Raw genomic sequence first — 19,273 nt, 5'->3', positions numbered from 1 at the left:
TGAGACGTATTTCCAAAACTTACCAGGTAGCCCCACTCACTTCCTTCCACGGCAGCTCCTTACTTGTCCTGTCTCAGTACAAGTAGATGTGTTACAGCTCTGGGTTCATTTCCGGACATCAGCAACGATAACGTCATGATGTCTGTGTGAACACCAATAACGATAGTCTCTAATTGAGCGTCTGATTGGGTCTTATCATTGACTTTGTATGTAATCTAGTTGTGCGAAAAATTCACACAACGTTTGGTCTGAACACAGCATAAGCAGTCTATTTTCAGAAATGTAATATATATATATATATATATATATATATATATATATATATGTTGTTGGGTAATTGATTTGTTTATGTAATACAATACTATACAATGCACAATGACTTGCCTCTTTGATCAACAATATTATGCAGTGTTCCTCTTTCAGTGAATAATTAATAGATCTGATGTTTTGATTGGCTGATGCAGCACTTGCTCTTCCTCCTGCAAACCTGTTGTGTCCTATCCTTACTCTGCTACAGATTTCATCATTTGGTGTTGTGATGGTGGGTGACGTGCTGCATGGAAATGTTTGGAGCTGATCCCTAATAAGTTCCAATAAGCACTTAGCTGAATTTAGACTGGCTTTGTGGAAAAAAACCCCACAACATTAATTGATGTTGGGCTGACATTTTAATTGATCTTTTCAAAGCAGTCAGGGGACTGCTTTAGTAATCCTGTAATGTGAGATGGGATCCAGGAGTCCTACAGTTATGTGGTCACCTCTTGCAACCACCACTGTTTGATACATCTGGAACCCAGACACTGAACCTCTGAATCAGCAGTTATGAGATATTTGAAGGGCCTGGTGAGGTTTTTGGCTGCTGCATGGTGAGCAGAGATTCATGTCTGCTGCTGTTCCAGATCCAGAATATCCCCAGTTTTGAGCCTTACAGAACACAACAACAAGAAAACTGATTAAGCATCGTCTACTCACTGCGATGAACTAAACTTTGTATGAAAGACATTCTGAAGGTAATATTTAAATTTTCTTATTCATGTGCATAGTACTTTTTAGCATGATACTTTTTTGATGCTCAACACTAAGAATGTGTTTATTCGTTACCATCGTGTCAGTGTTTAAAGTTTGTGGTTGAGCCAAAAGCATTCAAATCTTCAGCCCAACAGAGCTTTGTCAACCAGAAAAAACACAAACACTTGACTCGTCTCTGGTCGAGACACACATTCGTCCTGTTTCTGAGAAAAAGAGATGACTCACTTGATTTCCTTGCCACTTCCCTTGTAACCTGTTTTTTAACGTGTCTTTGAGAAGAAGCGACACATCTTGCGGCTACAGCCTCACATGACCAGTGGTTAACACTGCATGGTATGTATTTCTGTAAATTAGTAAGTCAGTTTGCTGAGTCTTTGGACTTCTTCTACTCTTAAGCTTTATTTTAGCATTTAAGATTGTCCTTTAATTGTCTCCTGTGGGTTGTAATTCTTTAACAAAAGTTACACAGTCTTGCTTTAAAGTGCTAAATAAGTACAAAGCAAAACAACAGGAATCAATGATGACATCAAATCCACACATCTCTGATTCAACTTCTTGCTTCCATGCTTTTCTGGGTCAGACAGCCTGCACATCCACCCACAGATGTCACTGCTGATGTTTTTCTTTAACATTTCAATATCAACGCATCAGCGAGTTAAGTTACTGAAAAACACTGTCATCATGTTTTTCCTGTTTGAAAACTCAAAGTTCCAAGAAGCACCCAGTGGGTGACTCACTCATAAGCTTAATAGTTCATGCTAACATTTTAACGAGGAAAGGCACTTTTTTAGTGTCATTTTAGTCCTCTGATAACACCCTGAAATTATATGAATCTTAATTTCTGAATCAATTTGAGGGTGTGTGTGTGTGTGTGTGTGTGTGTGTGTGTTTTAGCAAGAGTCTCTCTTGAGAGAATAAAGGTAGCAGATAGTGTGAACAAGATATCTGCTGTGCCAAAGCTGTTGTTGAGAAAAACAAAAAATGTATTTTTCCACTACATGTGTGTGATAACTTAAGTTATAAGTTACTTTGAAGGTTGTGTTCCAACATACATTTTTAAATCAATGTATTTTATTGGCAATCAGACAAACAAAAATCTGATTCCGATAATTGGAAAAAGCCCAACAACCCATAGTATACAGTATGTTCATACAGTACAGTACAGTACAGTACAAGTACATTGACTCAAGTACTGTAATTCAGTAAAACTTTGAGGTTCATGTACTTTACTTGAGTATTTCCACTTTCTGGTACTTTACACTTCCACTCCACTACATTTTGAGGGCAAATATTGTACTTTTTACTCACTACATTAATTTAATAACTTTAGTTACTTGATATGCTGCATCAGAGCCAAATAAAATCAATGTATTTTATCGACAATCAGAAAAAAACCCACTGATTCTGATAATCGAAAAATGCTGAATATCAGCTCTGATAATATCAGGCCGATAATCACCATAATATGCAGTATATGCAAACAAGTAAATAAATGTATAATTTGCTTTTACTTGAACTTTTGAAACTCAAGTTCATTCAATATCAGATACTTTAAGACTTTTCAAGCACTATTTGTAAAAGTGACTTTCATTTATACCAAAGTAATACTCTTTACTTTTACACAAGTATGACTTCCGGATAGCTACTTTGGTACGCGGGTATAAATAGACACAGACCAGAAATCAGAGTTTTGAGAGGAACAGGATGAGACCGGCTGCAGCCACAAGAGGTCTCTGCAGCTCAGAACTGCAGATGTTTGTGTCAAGATGTGAGTTCAGGTCTCCTGAACATGAAGCAGGTTGGCACAGTTTGACAGCGGAATTTTGAAAGGTTAAAGGGCACAGCTTAATGTTTGAATGGATGTGGACTATCTCAACACGTGGCCCCTCCCAGCCACAAAGTTTATACACACACACACACACACACACACACACACAAGAGCCAGCCCTCACAGTATAGCCCACATCTGTTGGTGTGTGGGCGATGGCACAGCCCCTTAATAAATGATCCTCTAACACACACATGGAGTCATTTTCTTTGTTTAATTTGAATGTTTATTATGTCTGATAACCTGTTGGATGACAGTTATAGTGCAAATGCGCACGCATGCTCGGTTGATGTTGCGCAACACACCTGAAGGATTACTGGGCTGTCCGGTTTGATTAATTGGTTTCAGACAGTTCTCTTCAAACCACAACCCCACAGTCAAACATTACTTAAACATGCCTTTATTCCACCTCAAAGCCTCCATATGTTAAAGCCCCCACACTTACTGTAAACCACTCCCGCTCCTGGACTGGGCGTGCGTCAGGGACGCAGGTGTGAGTGTATCCATTCCCAGCAGACTGTCTCCCCAAGTGGCTCACGGTGGAAATTAAGACTGGAATAAGTTCAGGAAGTTCAATAAGAAGTGAGTTTACCTGCGCCCAGGTGCGTTTAGAAAGCTGACCGTCCAGGAGAGGCACAGAGAGAGAGAGAGAGAGAGAAAGAGAGGGAGGGGAGCGCACAGAAAGACACAATCTGGAAAAGTTACGGATGCAAACGTCTCCTTGACGCACACTGAGGAACCGGAGCGACTTCATCAACTCTGACCGCTTAACGACTAAGAGAGGAAACATCCACAATCATGAAGAAAGCTTCATATCCAAGTAAGTGTGTTCCTTTTGAATAGAAGATGATTAAACATGTTTTCTTCTCATCAGGCTATAGTTGGAGCCTGATTTTAGAAAAGAAAGTACGTGTGTGCTGCATGAGTGTGAGAGGACTGGAAACAGAGAGGCAGAGGATTAAAATAATGTCAGGTAAATGTTCAACAGCATTGACTGTGAAAACGTTCTTCGCCACTGGCCCTCCACATATGTGAACTTTTCAAACGTGTGGCCCCCACATGGATCTGTGGGTGTGGTTGTAAAACAATTCTCGCTGGTTTGGACTCCAAGGGACATATGACATCATGGCAGAGAGGTGACACACAGAGCTGAGCTCATTCTTCTTTAAGTCTTCAGGCAAAATGTGAGTTGCAACAAAGAAGAGAGTTAAGTGTACCACAGAAAACCAGGATTCATTACAGTTGGTTTAAGTGCGCTGTTTACTCCAGTCATGACACAGTTTCCTTATTAATCTCTTTTGATTGACAGCTTTATGGTGCAGTTCATTCGCTCCTCCCACATTAATGCCCTGAAGGGTGATTTGATTTATGCATCTGCTTCAAACACAGGCCTCTTGGTACCATTTATTCTGGCACTGGCTGTGCCAAACTTGCATATTGGCTGATACTGATTATATATATTATTTTATTATGAACAATTTATTAGAATTTGGATGCACGATATGGATTTTGTTCAGCTGATACCGAGTGTTTCTTTTATTATCTAGCTTCTCATAACTTAAATCAACATAAATATCAACTTGCCTTTTATGGATATTGACTGCCTGTGCAGTAAAAGGTCTGTTATGATGCAAACAGGTGGACAGGACACTGCTGGGAAGTCGCATGGTCCTGTTTCAGGGCTAATTAATCAGATGGCATCCGATTATTGACTCGCCGATACCTGATCGAGCATTTTAGGCTGTATCGGAGGCATGTCCGATGCTGGTATGGTTATCTGAGCATCCCTAGTTAACTGGGTATTTGAGAGCTTGCAGCTCTTCAAAGATCTCTGGACGATTGTATTGTGGTAAGGTGGATTGTTGCTGCCTTGCTCAAAGACCCCTCAGCAGAGAAATGATTGCTGCCTTGAGGGTTGAAACAAAGCTGTTTTGAAGGATAGTGTCGCCAACCACAGCAATCAATCCATCACTGTTGTGTACAGCCTGACTGATAATGTGACATCCCTCCATCTCCGTCTTCCCTCCTTCCCCCAGCTCCTCCTTTCTTATTCCCCTTTTTCTTTCGAGCACTGCTTACTATCACTTCCATCTTCTTCCAAGCCTCCTCTGCCCCCTTTTCTCTTCCCCTCTAAGCTCCAGCTCAGTCCAGTGTACACAACCATATCCCGCGGAATGCCGGCTTTCCCGGCTCCTCTTCCCCGAGTCTTTGTGCGATGGAGCGTCCGACGGTTTTCCATCAGAGCCAAACGCATGTTGGGTCATGCCACCTCTCCTCCTCCTGTGTGTGTGTTTTCCCCCTCTGCCGTGCGACGTGTGTGGAGCTGTCACATTCTTTGTCAGCGCTTCACTCGGGGAATTGTCTAATAACAAAGAGTGTGTGTGTATGTGTTGTGAAAGGCCCTCCTCTCTAACTTGTAGGGGTGTTTAGACAAGCATCAGAGATGTGAAGGGGTGACTTTGAGAGAGGAAGGTCGGCTTATGTTTTGTACGCAAACACCCTTGCACACAGAGATCTGAAATTTGAGTTTCAGATCTTATGGATAGAAATGTGTGTGTATGTCATGTTTTGGGGGGTGGAGGGCATGTTTATATGAATACATGTGTGTGTGTGCCCCTGTGTTCACTCATGCTGAACCCTGCTCGTGGAGCCAATCCCTGCCTTGTACACCACTCCCTCAAGTTGTCTGGATCAATGAGTAACTTGTACGAATAACAGCCCACTCCAACACGCACACAAAGTCATTATTTTCCAAGTTCAACCCTCCTGGTATGTGCTTTTATGTCCTGGTGCTCATACACACCTAATTCTACTCGTACCTGTGTGACCATTGCCTCCCTCCTTGCTGCATGACGGCTTTTAGCCTGTTTATATTGGACAGTCAGGGCAGCTTTGATACAGAGCCTAAAGCTATTGTTAAATGGTAACTTAAAAGTCAGGCTATAAACTGTGTTGAGACATATTTGCCCTGTCATCTAGCAGAGCATGCCGCAGATGGTCTAACCCTCAATTTGGCTTCCTAGAAGCCTGTGAATAATAGACTAATAAGGTATTTGAACACGTGGACATGCACGTACAGTACTCTGGTTTGTATGATCTGACTGTGTAGTCACATGCTCCTCTGATGGTCCCATTTCCTGAGTTGGGAAATCGTTCTTCCGAATTCGCTCTGTTCATTAGCTTATTCATAATGTGGAAACAATGGACAACAAAGAACATGACAAAGAAAATGTGCTGTATTTTATTGTTCTGAGCGTTTAAACGATGTGTTAGAAGCTGTTTAAAGTATTTGCAAGTTACATGTGCGCAAACATTGGAATGGATTACATGAATTATAAAAAGTTTCTTACCATCAGCCCAGGATTTACTTTCGCCCGCCATTGTCCTGCATGTATGACGTCAAAGTCGGTTTAGAGAATGTCTTAATTAAATACAATTTTAAATGTCTTTTAATAGCTTTTCTAAAACCAAAAATGCAAGCGCGAACGTGCAAAGAGTGGATTAAACAGTTTGCTTATCTGCTCTAATGAAGGATGCAAACATTAGCAACTCTGTCTTGCTCTGTACTGGATATGAGTTTACACTAGCAACTTCAGCCAAACTGGTTCATTTGATACTGTTACATGATTCAACAAACAGATTAGCTGTATTAAAAATACAAACAATAAAACATCAATCTTACTCTATCTTACTTGTCCAAGTAACCTATTTGAAGTAAGCAGCTTATGTAAAATGTTTCCATCATTCTTGTACTTAACATCATACCAGGATTAACTAGCTCTAACCTGAGGTAGGTACAAGTACAATGCTGCTCTTTTATGTACAAATCCTCTTTATGTGTTGCTTTCCGGGACATGCAGTGTTCATAACGCTTGACTCAAACTTACAGCAGCTCTGGTTGTTTCTGTTTTTCTTGCGGTTCTGATACAGCGGCTTGTGAGCTGTAGTTTCCCAGGTAAACACATCAACCTCTTCAGCCTCTCTCTCTGTCTTCTGCTGCTCCTCTTGTGGTCACTCATGTTCAGAGACACTCTTCGCTGCCTGAGTGAATTATAGAGCCACACAAATCTCCATCAGTAGAAAGCGCCTACCATATAAGAACAGCAGACACAAGCCAATCTGAGGCAGAGTAGGGCCGGTTGGACGGATCTTTGCAAGATATCAGGTGAAATCTATAATATTGGATAGGTGGCGTGTCTTAGTAAACAGTCAATTTAGCTTTTTGTCTATTTCTTAAGAGACAGGCTATTGACCATAACCTCTCCGGTTGTGTACCGGTTGAGTGCACTTAACTTATCAATTGCCTCACCTCTTTGTACTACAACACAGTGTCATAGATATAGTCTGGAATGTGGAGTTCCCCTGATTGCAGGAGACCTACAGACTATGTCTTGTCTCTGCCGTGTATGGTCCTCCCCTCTCAGCCGTGTGGAGCCTGCTCTGAAGTGTCCACTCTGCTCTGTGTTTATTATCTGCAGCCAAATATGCACCTCTGTGATGCTGGCTTCTGTGGGTGTCAACTGATACAACAGACTGCCTGTACTGTAGGCCTGAGGCCAGGAGAGAGCCTGTAAAAAGATAATAGCAGGCTCACATTTGTTCTTATGTGTGGTCGAACATGTGCTCTGACATCTAGATGTGGGTATTAGAATGATTAAGTGCATGCACGGGTGCAAATACTTGTAATAATTTAAATACTTCAAACTTACCTTAGGTTCAAGTTCACCGCACCATCATCTGATTAGCTTGTACACCTGATTAGAAAGATTGTAACACTGTTCTGTTGGCCACAGGGAAAGAGCCCATACAAGAAACAGCAACTCTGCTGTTTGGCAGGATAGACCGCGTCCTGTTGTGACATGAATAAATATTTTATTGCAACTAGCAATCAGTTTAAGTGTTAGTGATTCATATCTGTTCAGAGAGCAGATAGCACCCCCGAATTAGCAAGACAATGCATGTTAGCCGCATGTGAGCCATGCTGTTGGCAGCATACAAAGTCTTGATCTCGCTTATAGCAGCGATGTATTCAAGATAAACACTCTTCATAACATACCTGGGAGTTGAATGAATGAACATTATCTGTACTGGGTGGACTCATGCTTCAATTTCAGTTTCAGTTTGATAGGCTTTATTATACATGATAATTCAGTGATTAAGTCATAAAGTTTCCATGCACGCATACAATCCCATGCATATGAACAAGCATATACATGAGTTTCAACATTGGCCTCCATGCAAACATGGAGATCCCTGCTAAAACAGATGCTAAAACTCTTAAAAACATTTGACAACCTCAAATTTCTTTCTTTCTGAAAATGCACATAGATCCAGCTGCTCACTCCCTCACTTGTTCACCTGTGACACACAGTAACTACACGTTTCCTGGGGGAGTTTCAACCCATAAAGCTCTATTGACTACTTAACTGACTCCGAGGGTTAACAGCCTCACAAGAAGGAAGGCTGATCCTTATCTGCCACACCAGTATTGTTTTATAGACTGCCGTGGCATCCTGTCCAACCCTGGCTAAAAACACTTTTTTATATATCTGAGCTCGTGTTTGCATTGTGAAGAGTACAGAAAGGTGACTGTGTGCTTGGCAAAGTGGTGTTGGTTTTCAATGAGCGTGCTGAGTGAGGAATAGGTTCGCGTTGAAAGCGCAGAGGTAGGAAAAGGTGTTGCCGGTTCATACCTTTGGCGCTAGAACAACGGCTATTCATTTGGGAGGAGTGCAGATCAGGGTCATGGCCAATGTCTTTCCTCAACTGCGTGTGTGAACACAAGTGTGTATGAGTTTGTTCGGTGTGTTCGGTGTGGTCCCTCCTCATTAAGAATGCATCCAGGTAAAGGATTATCTGGGCTGTAAAAACAATCTTGAAAAATGGTCGTCTAATCATTCAGTTTGTCTTGCTTTCTTTCTTTTTCTTCACTCATTCTCTTTCTCTCCACCCATCCATCCGATCCTCGCTCCTTCACAGGCAGAGTTGTGAAACGCTGTTTGCAGCATACCCCTTACATGTGTAATGAGGGCCATAAAAACACAAAGGAACAGTAGTAGAGAGGGTGAGGGTGGGTGAGCAGAGGGACAGAGGAGGGATCAGTGGTGATAACATTGTCACATTATGATTCTGACAAAAAAAAGAATAGTGATATATGATACTGTCCATCAAATGTCCATCTTTAGACTCTGTAGTATGCATTTCAGAGTGAAACTACTTTTAGTATTAGTGCTGCAGTTTCTTCTCTCTTGCAACTCAACCTAACACTGAATTCTCTCAAATTACTTATTACGCTTTAGGTCCACTCTCGGCATATAGCTATATATACTGTTATATAATATGTGTGTAATTTAGCATATAACAATTTATAAATTAGGGACAGAGGTCCAAACTCATAAAATGTATTGTTTTATCTAAATGTATTTAATAAAAACCTTTATCATTACATTTGAATTTTAAATTTGCATCTTAAGCATACAGGTGTAGACTTCTCGTGGCCTTATTTAGAAATCAAAATTGTAATTTTAATATGTATGTATCTCATTTTTTGGGTTCAAAAAGAACTTTTACATGTGCAAGAATCAAAATAAAACACTCAAAGAAAGGGGAAAAACAAAACAAAAAAGCGTAATAGGTCTCCTTTAAGTGAAAAAAAATAACCACACAGAATGCATGTTTTTTGGCAAATCCAGTGATCAAATATGATACAAAAATGTATATTACTACCACACTAATTCTCTGTTAAATCTAAAAAAGCTTACAAAGCTTGATATCTTTTTAAACCAACCCAGTAGATGTAACTGAGGAAGGTGTGTAGTGACGATTGCTTCATAACTGTAGGCAGAATGAAATGACAGCAATTATTACCTCCATCAAGGAGGTTAGGTTTTCACTTGTGTGAAGTACGCAGGATTACACAGAAACTACCGAATGGATTTCTACAAAACTTGGATGGAGGATTGTTCTTAACCCAGAATAGACCCCATTAACTTGTAGTCTGGATAAAGGGACTGATATGGGGATTTCTTTCTTTAACATTGTGAGATTTTTCATGATTTTCATTAACTTCTCAGGGAATAATCCATAGATCTTGATGAAAAAAGTGGACTGTTGGATCATGGCGGAGGTAAACACTCTACTGAGTGCTGTTCACCTCAACAATACCTGCCACAGAAATGATTAATGTTTCAATGAAAACACCACCCAGCCCTAAAGGGAAAAGAGGAAGTAATACACTCTAAAAAGGAGCGAAAGAAAAAAGGAAGGTAAAGATCCTTCACCTCCTCTGCCCTCCTGCACGCATAAGACACAGTGTTGCCTCCCTTTGCAAACAAAAATCTTGGATAGCGGTGTGTGCACAGACAGCATTGTAGTGTATGTTTAATACATCAATCCAGCCTTGTATGTGTATCTGTTTGCACATCCTCATTCATGCCTGTGTGTGATTGCTCTAGTGTTTCAAGCATGTTAAAGTGCTGCACTCTCAGCCCCGTGTTTATCTTCTCCAGTCATCTGAGACCAATAACTTATCAGTTGACATGTTTGTCCAGGCATAGCCATGCACTTGACCGGTCATGTTACAATTGACATCAATCAGTTGAGGCCTATAGTAAATACACAGGCAGCCATACATTTACTCTGGTCCTCAATATGAGTCGCGGCTTCACTCAAAGTGGGTTTTTTCCATTAGCATAAACACTAGTTTCATTCTTTTCATGTATCATGTGCACGTAATGACCTCTGTTGAACATACCAGTGTCATAAGGCAAATATGACTGAAGATTACAAATCTCCTTGAAGTGGAAAAAGACATGGATCGTAGTGTCAGGAGACTTTTACGAAACCTGTTCGAGCAATGATATGTGGTGTGCTGTGTGTGTATGTGTGTGTGTTTGAGGCCTCAGACAAGACTGAGCAGGTGAGCACAGCCACAGACTCAGGACATAGACACACACACACACACACACACACACGTTGTGCCAACATACAGTTTATCTTTGCAGGTGTCACTGCTCTAGTTTGTATTTAAGCTCACTGCGATTGGCTAAAGCATATTTGTTTAATGTCTGTCAGCACTTTGCCCTCATTTTAAACCACACAGCAGCAAGTGGCTTTGTTGAATTATATCACCTCAATGCCAAATATCATCACATCAACACAACTTTGTGGTGGTGTTACGAGTTCTGTGGCATGTCTTTGTTGCAATGCTAAACTTTCCTCGCTCTGTTTGAGCGCTTTGTGTTGTAAGGGTGTGTGTGCGTATTTGTGTGTGTGTGTGTGTTCACCTCACCTCTCTCAAGCTCTACTCCCAGCCAGTAGAGTAAATAGGTACAGGCATGCTTTTTGGCTGCAAGGCTCGAAAGACTTGACTCGGTCTGTTTGTTCTCTTTTTCCATACACTTAACGCTCTAAAACACACGTAGATGTGTACACACTCACATAATAGACTGATGATGTGATCACTTGGCTCATGGCAGATTAATGATCTGCACTTAGAGCAAGAAAAAGGGTCAACTCTTTGACTGTTGCACCTTTGACAGCCTGAACGCCCAGTTAGTGATTTAAAAAGTCTAAAAAAGTGACTCAGTACTTCCTCTCTGAATCAACAATGTAGCCTGTTACCAACATTTAAATCAATATTAGATTAACATTAACTTTTTACATGAGCAGCATTTCCTCCACTTTGCAGGCTGACACAAGTCTCCTTAGTTAAATCTGTTATTTGATGCACAGGTGGTTGAAAATCTGTCTTAACCAGTTTTGCAGGAGATCAGAAATTGGTCCATAGCAGGACATGGACTTTTGACTGGTTTGATATATATATGATTGTTTCCTTCGGCGCAGGCATTATGTTTTCATGTTGTCTGTCTGCGATTGATGTCCACTCACACTTGAAATGATTAGAATTTGGTGTTAAATGTAAAGGTTCGCTCTGACCTCGTAAAACACGTTTCTGGCCAATTCATACACTAATTAGACAAACTTTCCCTAAAAAATGACTAATAGGATAAAATGATGAGATGTTGCCATTTTATATCCAAAATGTCAAAAGTCAACTTCACCATGACATCATAATGTTCTGCAAAAACACTTTACCGGTCTTTACTGAACACAATAACTCAGGAACTGAAGATTGTGACCATATTACCCATTTGTTTGGATACTGAATTGGTGACACTAATCTTGGGTGTCCACCTTGAAACTGTGGTGATATCACCACAAGCTCATTGTGCTTCAGGTGATTGACAGAGCATCATGTGATGAAGCTCTGTCAGTCCTCTGTACTCCACACATGTCAATACAGAGAAAACTTCCATTTCACCAAAAACACATAATACCTTTTATTAATTTCCTTCACTACATGTGTTATACGAGTGTGAACAGACATGGATGTAAACTGCAACTTGACTGATTAGCGAAGGCATAAAACTGTGAGTCTGTTTCAGTGCTTGGACACTTGTCCAAGCAAGCTGCTCTTGACAGGTCGTTCTGACCTGGACACATAGACTCTGACTGGTTAATTTTAGTCAGATACTCTTATCTGTACATGGCATAAATTCAAAAATAATGAGAGTATCTCCCCTTTTTAAAGCATCCAGCCTGTTCTTTATTTTATTTACAATCTTTCCCCCTGCAAACCATGTAGAGAAGAAAGTAATATGACTGTAACACATTACCAAAACTCTGCTGTCTGAGCTGGAATGATCACCATGAGATGTTGGAGCACGTTCTTGCCTCTTAAGGTTTGGATTAGGCTTGAAAAGACCTAGTGGTGGAGTGAAAGGCAGCTTGAGGGAAAGTTCAAATACTGGCTCTTTTATCACTTCATCATGAGGTGAAGTGGGGTTAAATGTTGTATATTCAGTTTCTGAAAGTTACAGAAAGTGTCAGACACAGACCTACCCAATTTCGACGCCGCAAAATTTGGGGGGGATGTGGTTTTTCGAAGCCTGTCAACCATCCGACACGCAGTTCTGATGAAGCTAACATCTTAACCTCAGATTTTATCTCACATTCAAGATGCAGCATAAAGTTAAAGCTTCATTCATTTGGTCTTACCTGTTGCAATGATTGTCTGTCTCGGTGGGGCTGGTAGTGGCAGAAATAGTAGGATACTGATCTCTGTTTGTCTGTGACGCGAGACATAGGGGTTTCATGCCAAAACACAGGAGTTCCTACAGTAAAGCAGTCATCACTTGCAGTAGTTTCATTTATTTACTATCATCTCTCAAAGAGTGAGGCTTCTCTCTCTCTGCCTCTCTGCCTCTCTGTCTCTCTCACACACGCTCTCACAGATTACAAAAGCTTCAGTCACGTCTTCCAGTCATACAGTGGCACATTCACTCCCTCTCTTTCAGACCAGCTGTCTTTGTGTTGAAACCAGTAACAACACAGGCAGAAAACCACTGTTTGCTGGCATTGTTGGCAGAAAATGAATGCACACTGATCTGTGGTTAGAAGTACTGCTAAGAACTTTAAAAACAGGATGAGACGACTGACTCAGACGCCACCGGATGATTACCTTATCTGAACAGCCCTGACGGGGTTGATGCAGGAGAGCGTGGGGGAACAGAAGGGAAGAAAAGAACGAAGTTGCGGTTGACCGAGAGATGCAGCTTCTAGTTATAATGCCATCACCTCCTGCAGGAAGTTAAGCTAATGACGTCACTGTATTATCAAGCTATTCTAATTGAATGAACGATGAATATTGCCTTAAGTATTAAAGCACACAGTCATATAAACCACTTACTCATATGCTTTACAGAAAATAGACAACACCGCTTTTCTAATGTAGCTGAATCACCCATCTGAACAGACCACAACAGTTGTGTCCCGGTTTGGCTCATTCCCCACTCATGCAATGGCTGGTGATTCAGCAGAACTGAACACACATATTCACACACAGACACACGCACACACACCAGAGCTGATCAATGAGAGATTACTCGGGGCATTCCACTTGTGTCAGGAACCAGAGCGTCAGCCAAGAGGAAGTGGCATTCCTCTGATTCCTAAACTAGCCAGCCAGTTTTATGGAGAACCTGGCTGTTGGCACTTGGACAAAATCTGGGCACAGACCAGAACTATAACTGTATCAGGCAGCTGAGGGCAACATATCCTCATTTGCTTTCTGCAAATGGCTTATTACCTTGGCTTATTAACAACATTTTCCCTGCAGAGTTCAGATTTTTCTACACTTTTATTGGCCTTTACCGTGATTAGCACTTGAAGTTATTATATCAACTTACCTGCTTGTGTTTGTTCATGCTTTGCCGCTGCCATTTACTTATAGATAGTGCCCCTCATACAGTATACGTATAACCATGTGTATTTCTTGGGCACTTTTTGGTCAGTTTATTACAATGCGACATGATGCATTTTGTTCCACATGCAAGTTTGGTCAGAGTTATTTCCACATCGTGCACACAATTATGAAAACAACCCACAAATGAAATCGAGAAAAACATTTCTGGCTGTCCTTTGGCAGCCGAATTTCTCGGTGGTCAAACAAGAAAAGCCATCTTTCAAACAACGGTTGACTTTGTTTTTCCGCATGACAGTTGTAGATTATTTGGCCTCATGGAAAATGTGAAGTTTCCGCTTGGTGCTTACACATGTTCTGTCACATTGTTAGGATTTAGCTGATGCTCCTATCCAGAGCATTAGCAACGTTAACAGACAGTCAAAACCCAACCTGGTGATCCCAGAACATAGAACTATGTTCAGTTACGTTTTGTTTGGGTTTTTTTAGAAATTATGTTCCCAAGCATGTCTAATAGTCCTTTTCTAATGCTGTGCCTCTTGTTGATGAAGTGTCATGGGACATCTGTTAGTTGTAGTCCAGTTTCTCTTGACTATCCAGATGATTTAACACATTGTCCTTCTATTCTTGTCCCCATTTACAGTGAGATCAGCCAGCGCTCGGGCGAGGAGGACAGAAAGAGAGGCATCTGGCATCACCAGTCCCAGTAAGTAGACAGCACCAGTGTCATTTTTCTTTTTTTATCCTTCCAACATACATTTAATGCATCTGAAAGACTTCCACTTACAGGTCCTGTGTTACTGTCACCCATCCATATTGGGTCATTGTCAAAGTCTACCGTGCCTTTTCCAGGTTTCATTTAATCACTCACTATTCCTGTAAAGTGTTACGTAAGTCACTGTCATTGACCTCCAGCAGAGGGTGAGATAACACTGAGGGCAGAGCAGGTAATGTTTCCTGTCCAGACATCAGCTGACAGCAGGTAAACAGCAGACGACAGACACAGTGATATACAGCAGCAGAGTTTATAGACAGAGGGATGACAGAATGTCTTACAAAGAACTGAAGACATTTGTGTTTTGTTGCGGATGGCTGAGTGACTGTATCCATGTCGGTTCATGTATGTGTTTTTTTAGCCTTTTGTGTTTATAAATGTGAGCTTCTTTCTTGTCTACAGTTCCAGATTTTGAGCAAAATTATTCAAAAGCTATCAAAAGACTAGTGGACTTTTTGACAATTAATTTGTGTTTGTGTCAACTAATTTGAACTGTAGGAGTAGCACTCGCTATACAAAGACATATAATGGGGTTTTTTGTGTGTCTATGTGCACCCACTGTTCCCTGATACTGGATCCACCGCAATCAAAGCACAAAAACGTGTTTTTAATATTTGATAATAATAATATTTATGCACTTCATTTAGGTTTTTAAAGTGCAATTTCAAAACATGCGTAAAAGCCAGCAGATGAAAACTATCGCACTTTTGTGTTTGTGCGTTCGCATGCAAATGTGCGTGTGTGTGGCTATTACACAGTATTGGTATGCAGGCTGAAGCTGTGGCTTACCACTGAGACGTCTTCTGCAGCATCAGCACATAGAGAGGAGGGAGATAGAAGAGAGGAGGGGGACTGTAGCACACACACACACACACACACACACACACACTAGGTTTATAGTGTAGACTGTACGTGTCATTCAGGAGCCTGTTTCTATCAAATCTGCAGCATGCAAACTCTGTCTTGCATTTCCTGTTCATTTTGACTCCTTTAACTAAATTACATGAGCATTCAAGAGGACACAGACATTATCTCTTTTGTGAAACAGTGCACAGTGTTTATATTCTATGGGAGACAGGCACAGGCAAAAATACATTTTGGGAACAACCTAGGACAGCAATGTGAGCCCTGCTCAGAATCTAACTCACATCATTGTGCAGAGAGTACACAAAATCAAAAAGTTCAGTTGAACTGCTGTTTTATTATCTATGACAAACGGGCAGGAAGGGAGCAGATTCACACACAGACACACACAGAAGCATGCAGAGTGACAAAAACACACAGATGCTGATATGTATATGCAGTACCACACACACAGACACACACGCACAGAGACAAGTGGCTGGGAAGTGCTTAAGGCTGATGATAAGGCTCTGCTTGTCAGCAGACCTCCCTGACATTGATGCAGTCGCCACAGGGCGTGTGTGTGTGTGTGTGTGTGTGTGTGTGTGTGTGTGTGTGTGTGTGTGTGTGTGTGTGTGTGTGTGTGTGTGTGTGTGTGTGTGTGTGTGCACGCACAGGCACATTGGCATTTGGAGGGAGATGCCCTATACAAAACATCTGCCAACAGGGCAGATTTACGAGCCGGCAGGCGGGTGTTTGGGAGGATGCGTTACTGTAACCTCAACTCATGCAGACACACACACGCACACACACTCACATACACACACAAAGGTCTGTCCAACACTGTCCCTATTGTTTATCTATGTGCCATGTATTCCCATCTGACAGTCAGCAGATCCTGCTGTAGGGTGGACACATTTTAAGGTTTTAAGGTTATAAGTTCAATGAAACGGAGCAAATAACGTTAAAATCATTACGACTTTTAACACCTCATAGATTCAGCAAGCTATACTCACATTTTTCTCTCATCTTATCTCATTTAGCTAAAGATTAGATTGTATTAATGATGTTTTCTCTAATCTGCAATAAAACAAATCTTATGTTTGTTGGATCCAAAAGAAAAAACACCTTTATAACAAGTGTGCTTTATGCTTAAAGCAACTTGCAGACCATCACAGTTACTTACTTTGACCATTTGGGGTCGCCAGTGTGCAAATTTTCCTTATTTCAACACCAAATGCATCAAAATTAGGCAGCTGGATTCAATTACAGAACAACTGAAGATATGACCAGAGACAGATACATGTATAAACACACAAACACACACTAAATGCCGACACAAACAGGTCAACATGCAATACACAATGTCACTGAAGCTCTGTGTGTTGCACAAGACGTCAGACTAACATGTCTGATGGTGTTTGATCTCTTTATTGGAGCTCAGACGTTTGCCATGTGACCTCTGACCCCCCCGGCGCAGTGCGAGCTACGTGCCAAAGGTCAGAGTTCATCTGAGTTTCCTGAACACAGACACACGCTCATGAGCCTTCTTTCTCTCTCTGTCTGGATTATTCACACTTGCTGTCATTTTCCCTCACCCATAACATGCCACTCTTCTGCATTAACCCTTTTTTTTGGGAACTGTGTTTTCATAGTTCCCTCTACTTACTTCCGTCCTGCGTGTCAGTATTATTTCAACAGGCGGTCATCCTTCCACACGTTCACAAAGGCAGGGCTGTATCTGATTCACTGTGAGGAAATAGATGCATTTTGGTGAATGTCTTTCAGTCCAGTTTGACAAGATTGCTATTGGTATCAAATGAATCAAGGCCACAGCGCACACACACACACACACACACACACAAGGAGCATTATAAGCTAGCTGACGAAAGAGTTTGCAAGTCCAGCAAGTTATTTTAGTCTGTAAGGAGCCTGTCCATGTCACATGGCGGAGCTAATGGTTTCTATTTTCAAGATACAATGCTGCTTCAGTCCTTTGGTCTCATCAGAGGAAAAAAAAAAGGAGAGGGTAAGAGAGCGAGAGAAAAGAGAAAGAGAGAGCAGTGAATGCAACATATGATCAGCACATGGGGATGTCGTAATTCCGAATTCATTAGCAAGACACACTGAAGGAATCAAACCAGGGAGAGAGAGGGAGAGCAGAGAGAGCCCGAAAGGAAAGAGAGAGTAAGAAGAGGAGGAAGAGGAACAGAGGGAGGGAGGGAGGGAGGGAGGGAGAGAGAAAGGGAAGTCCAAAAAAAGACAGAGAGAGAGGGAGAGAGAGAGAGTGGAGTCAAAGAGCAGACTCTACATGTGGCTGTGGAGGGAGTGATCTGGTTATGGAGGGGGACAAATTCTCAGGTAAGACAAACTGTCAGTCCAGATGAGCTTCTCAATGGAGAACAAAGTGTAGTTTGAGGTTCTTCAATCAGCTTTTTCACTGTGATCGAGTGTCTATTCTGTAAGAGCCTGCCTCTATTTTCCCCCTCTATGGTATTTTCCACTCTCTCATTCTGTCCTGTTTGCTGACTACATGTTTTCTTTGGGGTTTTGGAGCTGGAGCTGGGAGCTCTGCAGGGTTTGTGTAGCAGCTTTAGCGGACCTGTTTTGGTTTATCTGCTTTTATCTGTGCCTGTGCCTGTTGGTGTTTGCAGGCTTCTCTGTCTCTTGTTTGCCTGTAACACCTCCACCCCCTATTTCCCATTGTTTCCAGTCAAATGTGTTTGGCTTTACAGGTTGTCGCCTCAGTCACCACCTCTTTTCCATTCCCTGTCTCTGTCTCCACCATGTCTTTATGCATGTTGAACTTTCTGAAATGGACCAGAAACAGCACTTATTTCTTAGACATTTCTCTTTCTCTTTTTTTTCTCCATCTGCATTCTTCCATTCTTCTTTGGTGTGAAAACAGGAAAGAGCTCTGTTTGAACAGTACTACTCTTGTCCCTTGTGGCTCTGATCCCGCTCCGGCCATCAGTCAGTCCCTCCTTTAGCTAACAGGACAGAGAAAGCCTTGCTTCAGTCTAACAGCAAAGAGTAAATAAAATGTGTCGCTCTTTCTGTGACATTGTTTTCGCCGCTGGATGCTGTAAACAACACACATATTGAATTGATAAGAGTTTGCGAGTCCGTGTTAGTGTGTGTGTGTGTGTGCTGTACATTATGCTAAAGTCATTAGTGAGGCAATGCTGTCTGCTTCTTATTGGTATTTTTATGGGTGTTAGTGTGAGGCAAAACGTAGCTGGAGTGGAAATGGTGAAGTGGCTCCAGCAGCATGCGTGTGTGTGTGTGTGTGTGTGTGTGTGTGTGTGTGTGTGTGTGTGTGTGTGTGTGTGTGTGTGTGCTTGTGTGTCTGAAGTTATGGTTGTGTGTGTTTGTGACCTCACATAGCTTGTAGCACCTTCACCCCGTGTGAAATCTGGATGTAGGTGAGACCATTGACAAGTGTGTGTGTGATGGAGGTATCACCCTCCCTGCCCTCTCTCTCTCTCTCTCTCTCTCTCTCTCTCTCTCTCTCTCTCTCAGTGTCTCCAGGTGC

At 41.6% G+C, this 19,273-nt stretch overlaps 1 protein-coding gene across 2 annotated transcripts in view; it reads left to right on the top strand.

Annotated features, from left to right (window-relative positions):
- Positions 1-3,560: 3,560 nt before the first annotated feature.
- septin9a (septin 9a) overlaps positions 3,561-19,273 on the top strand; it is an 87,784-nt gene continuing 72,071 nt past the window's right edge. The window contains exons 1-2 of one of the 2 annotated variants that reach the window (XM_084371769.1): positions 3,561-3,677; positions 14,764-14,826. In XM_084371769.1, the coding sequence (XP_084227895.1) occupies positions 3,656-3,677; positions 14,764-14,826 (85 nt within the window). In that variant the 5' untranslated portion in view covers positions 3,561-3,655. Of the gene's footprint in view, positions 3,678-14,763; positions 14,827-17,989; positions 18,100-19,273 lie in introns of those variants that run through there. The other variant, XM_084371772.1, reaches the window with a different exon arrangement.

Source organism: Pagrus pagrus, assembly GCF_965226575.1.
Source record: "Pagrus pagrus genome assembly, chromosome: 13".
NCBI lineage: Eukaryota > Metazoa > Chordata > Actinopteri > Spariformes > Sparidae > Pagrus > Pagrus pagrus.
This window is presented reverse-complemented; position numbering and strand designations above follow the sequence as displayed.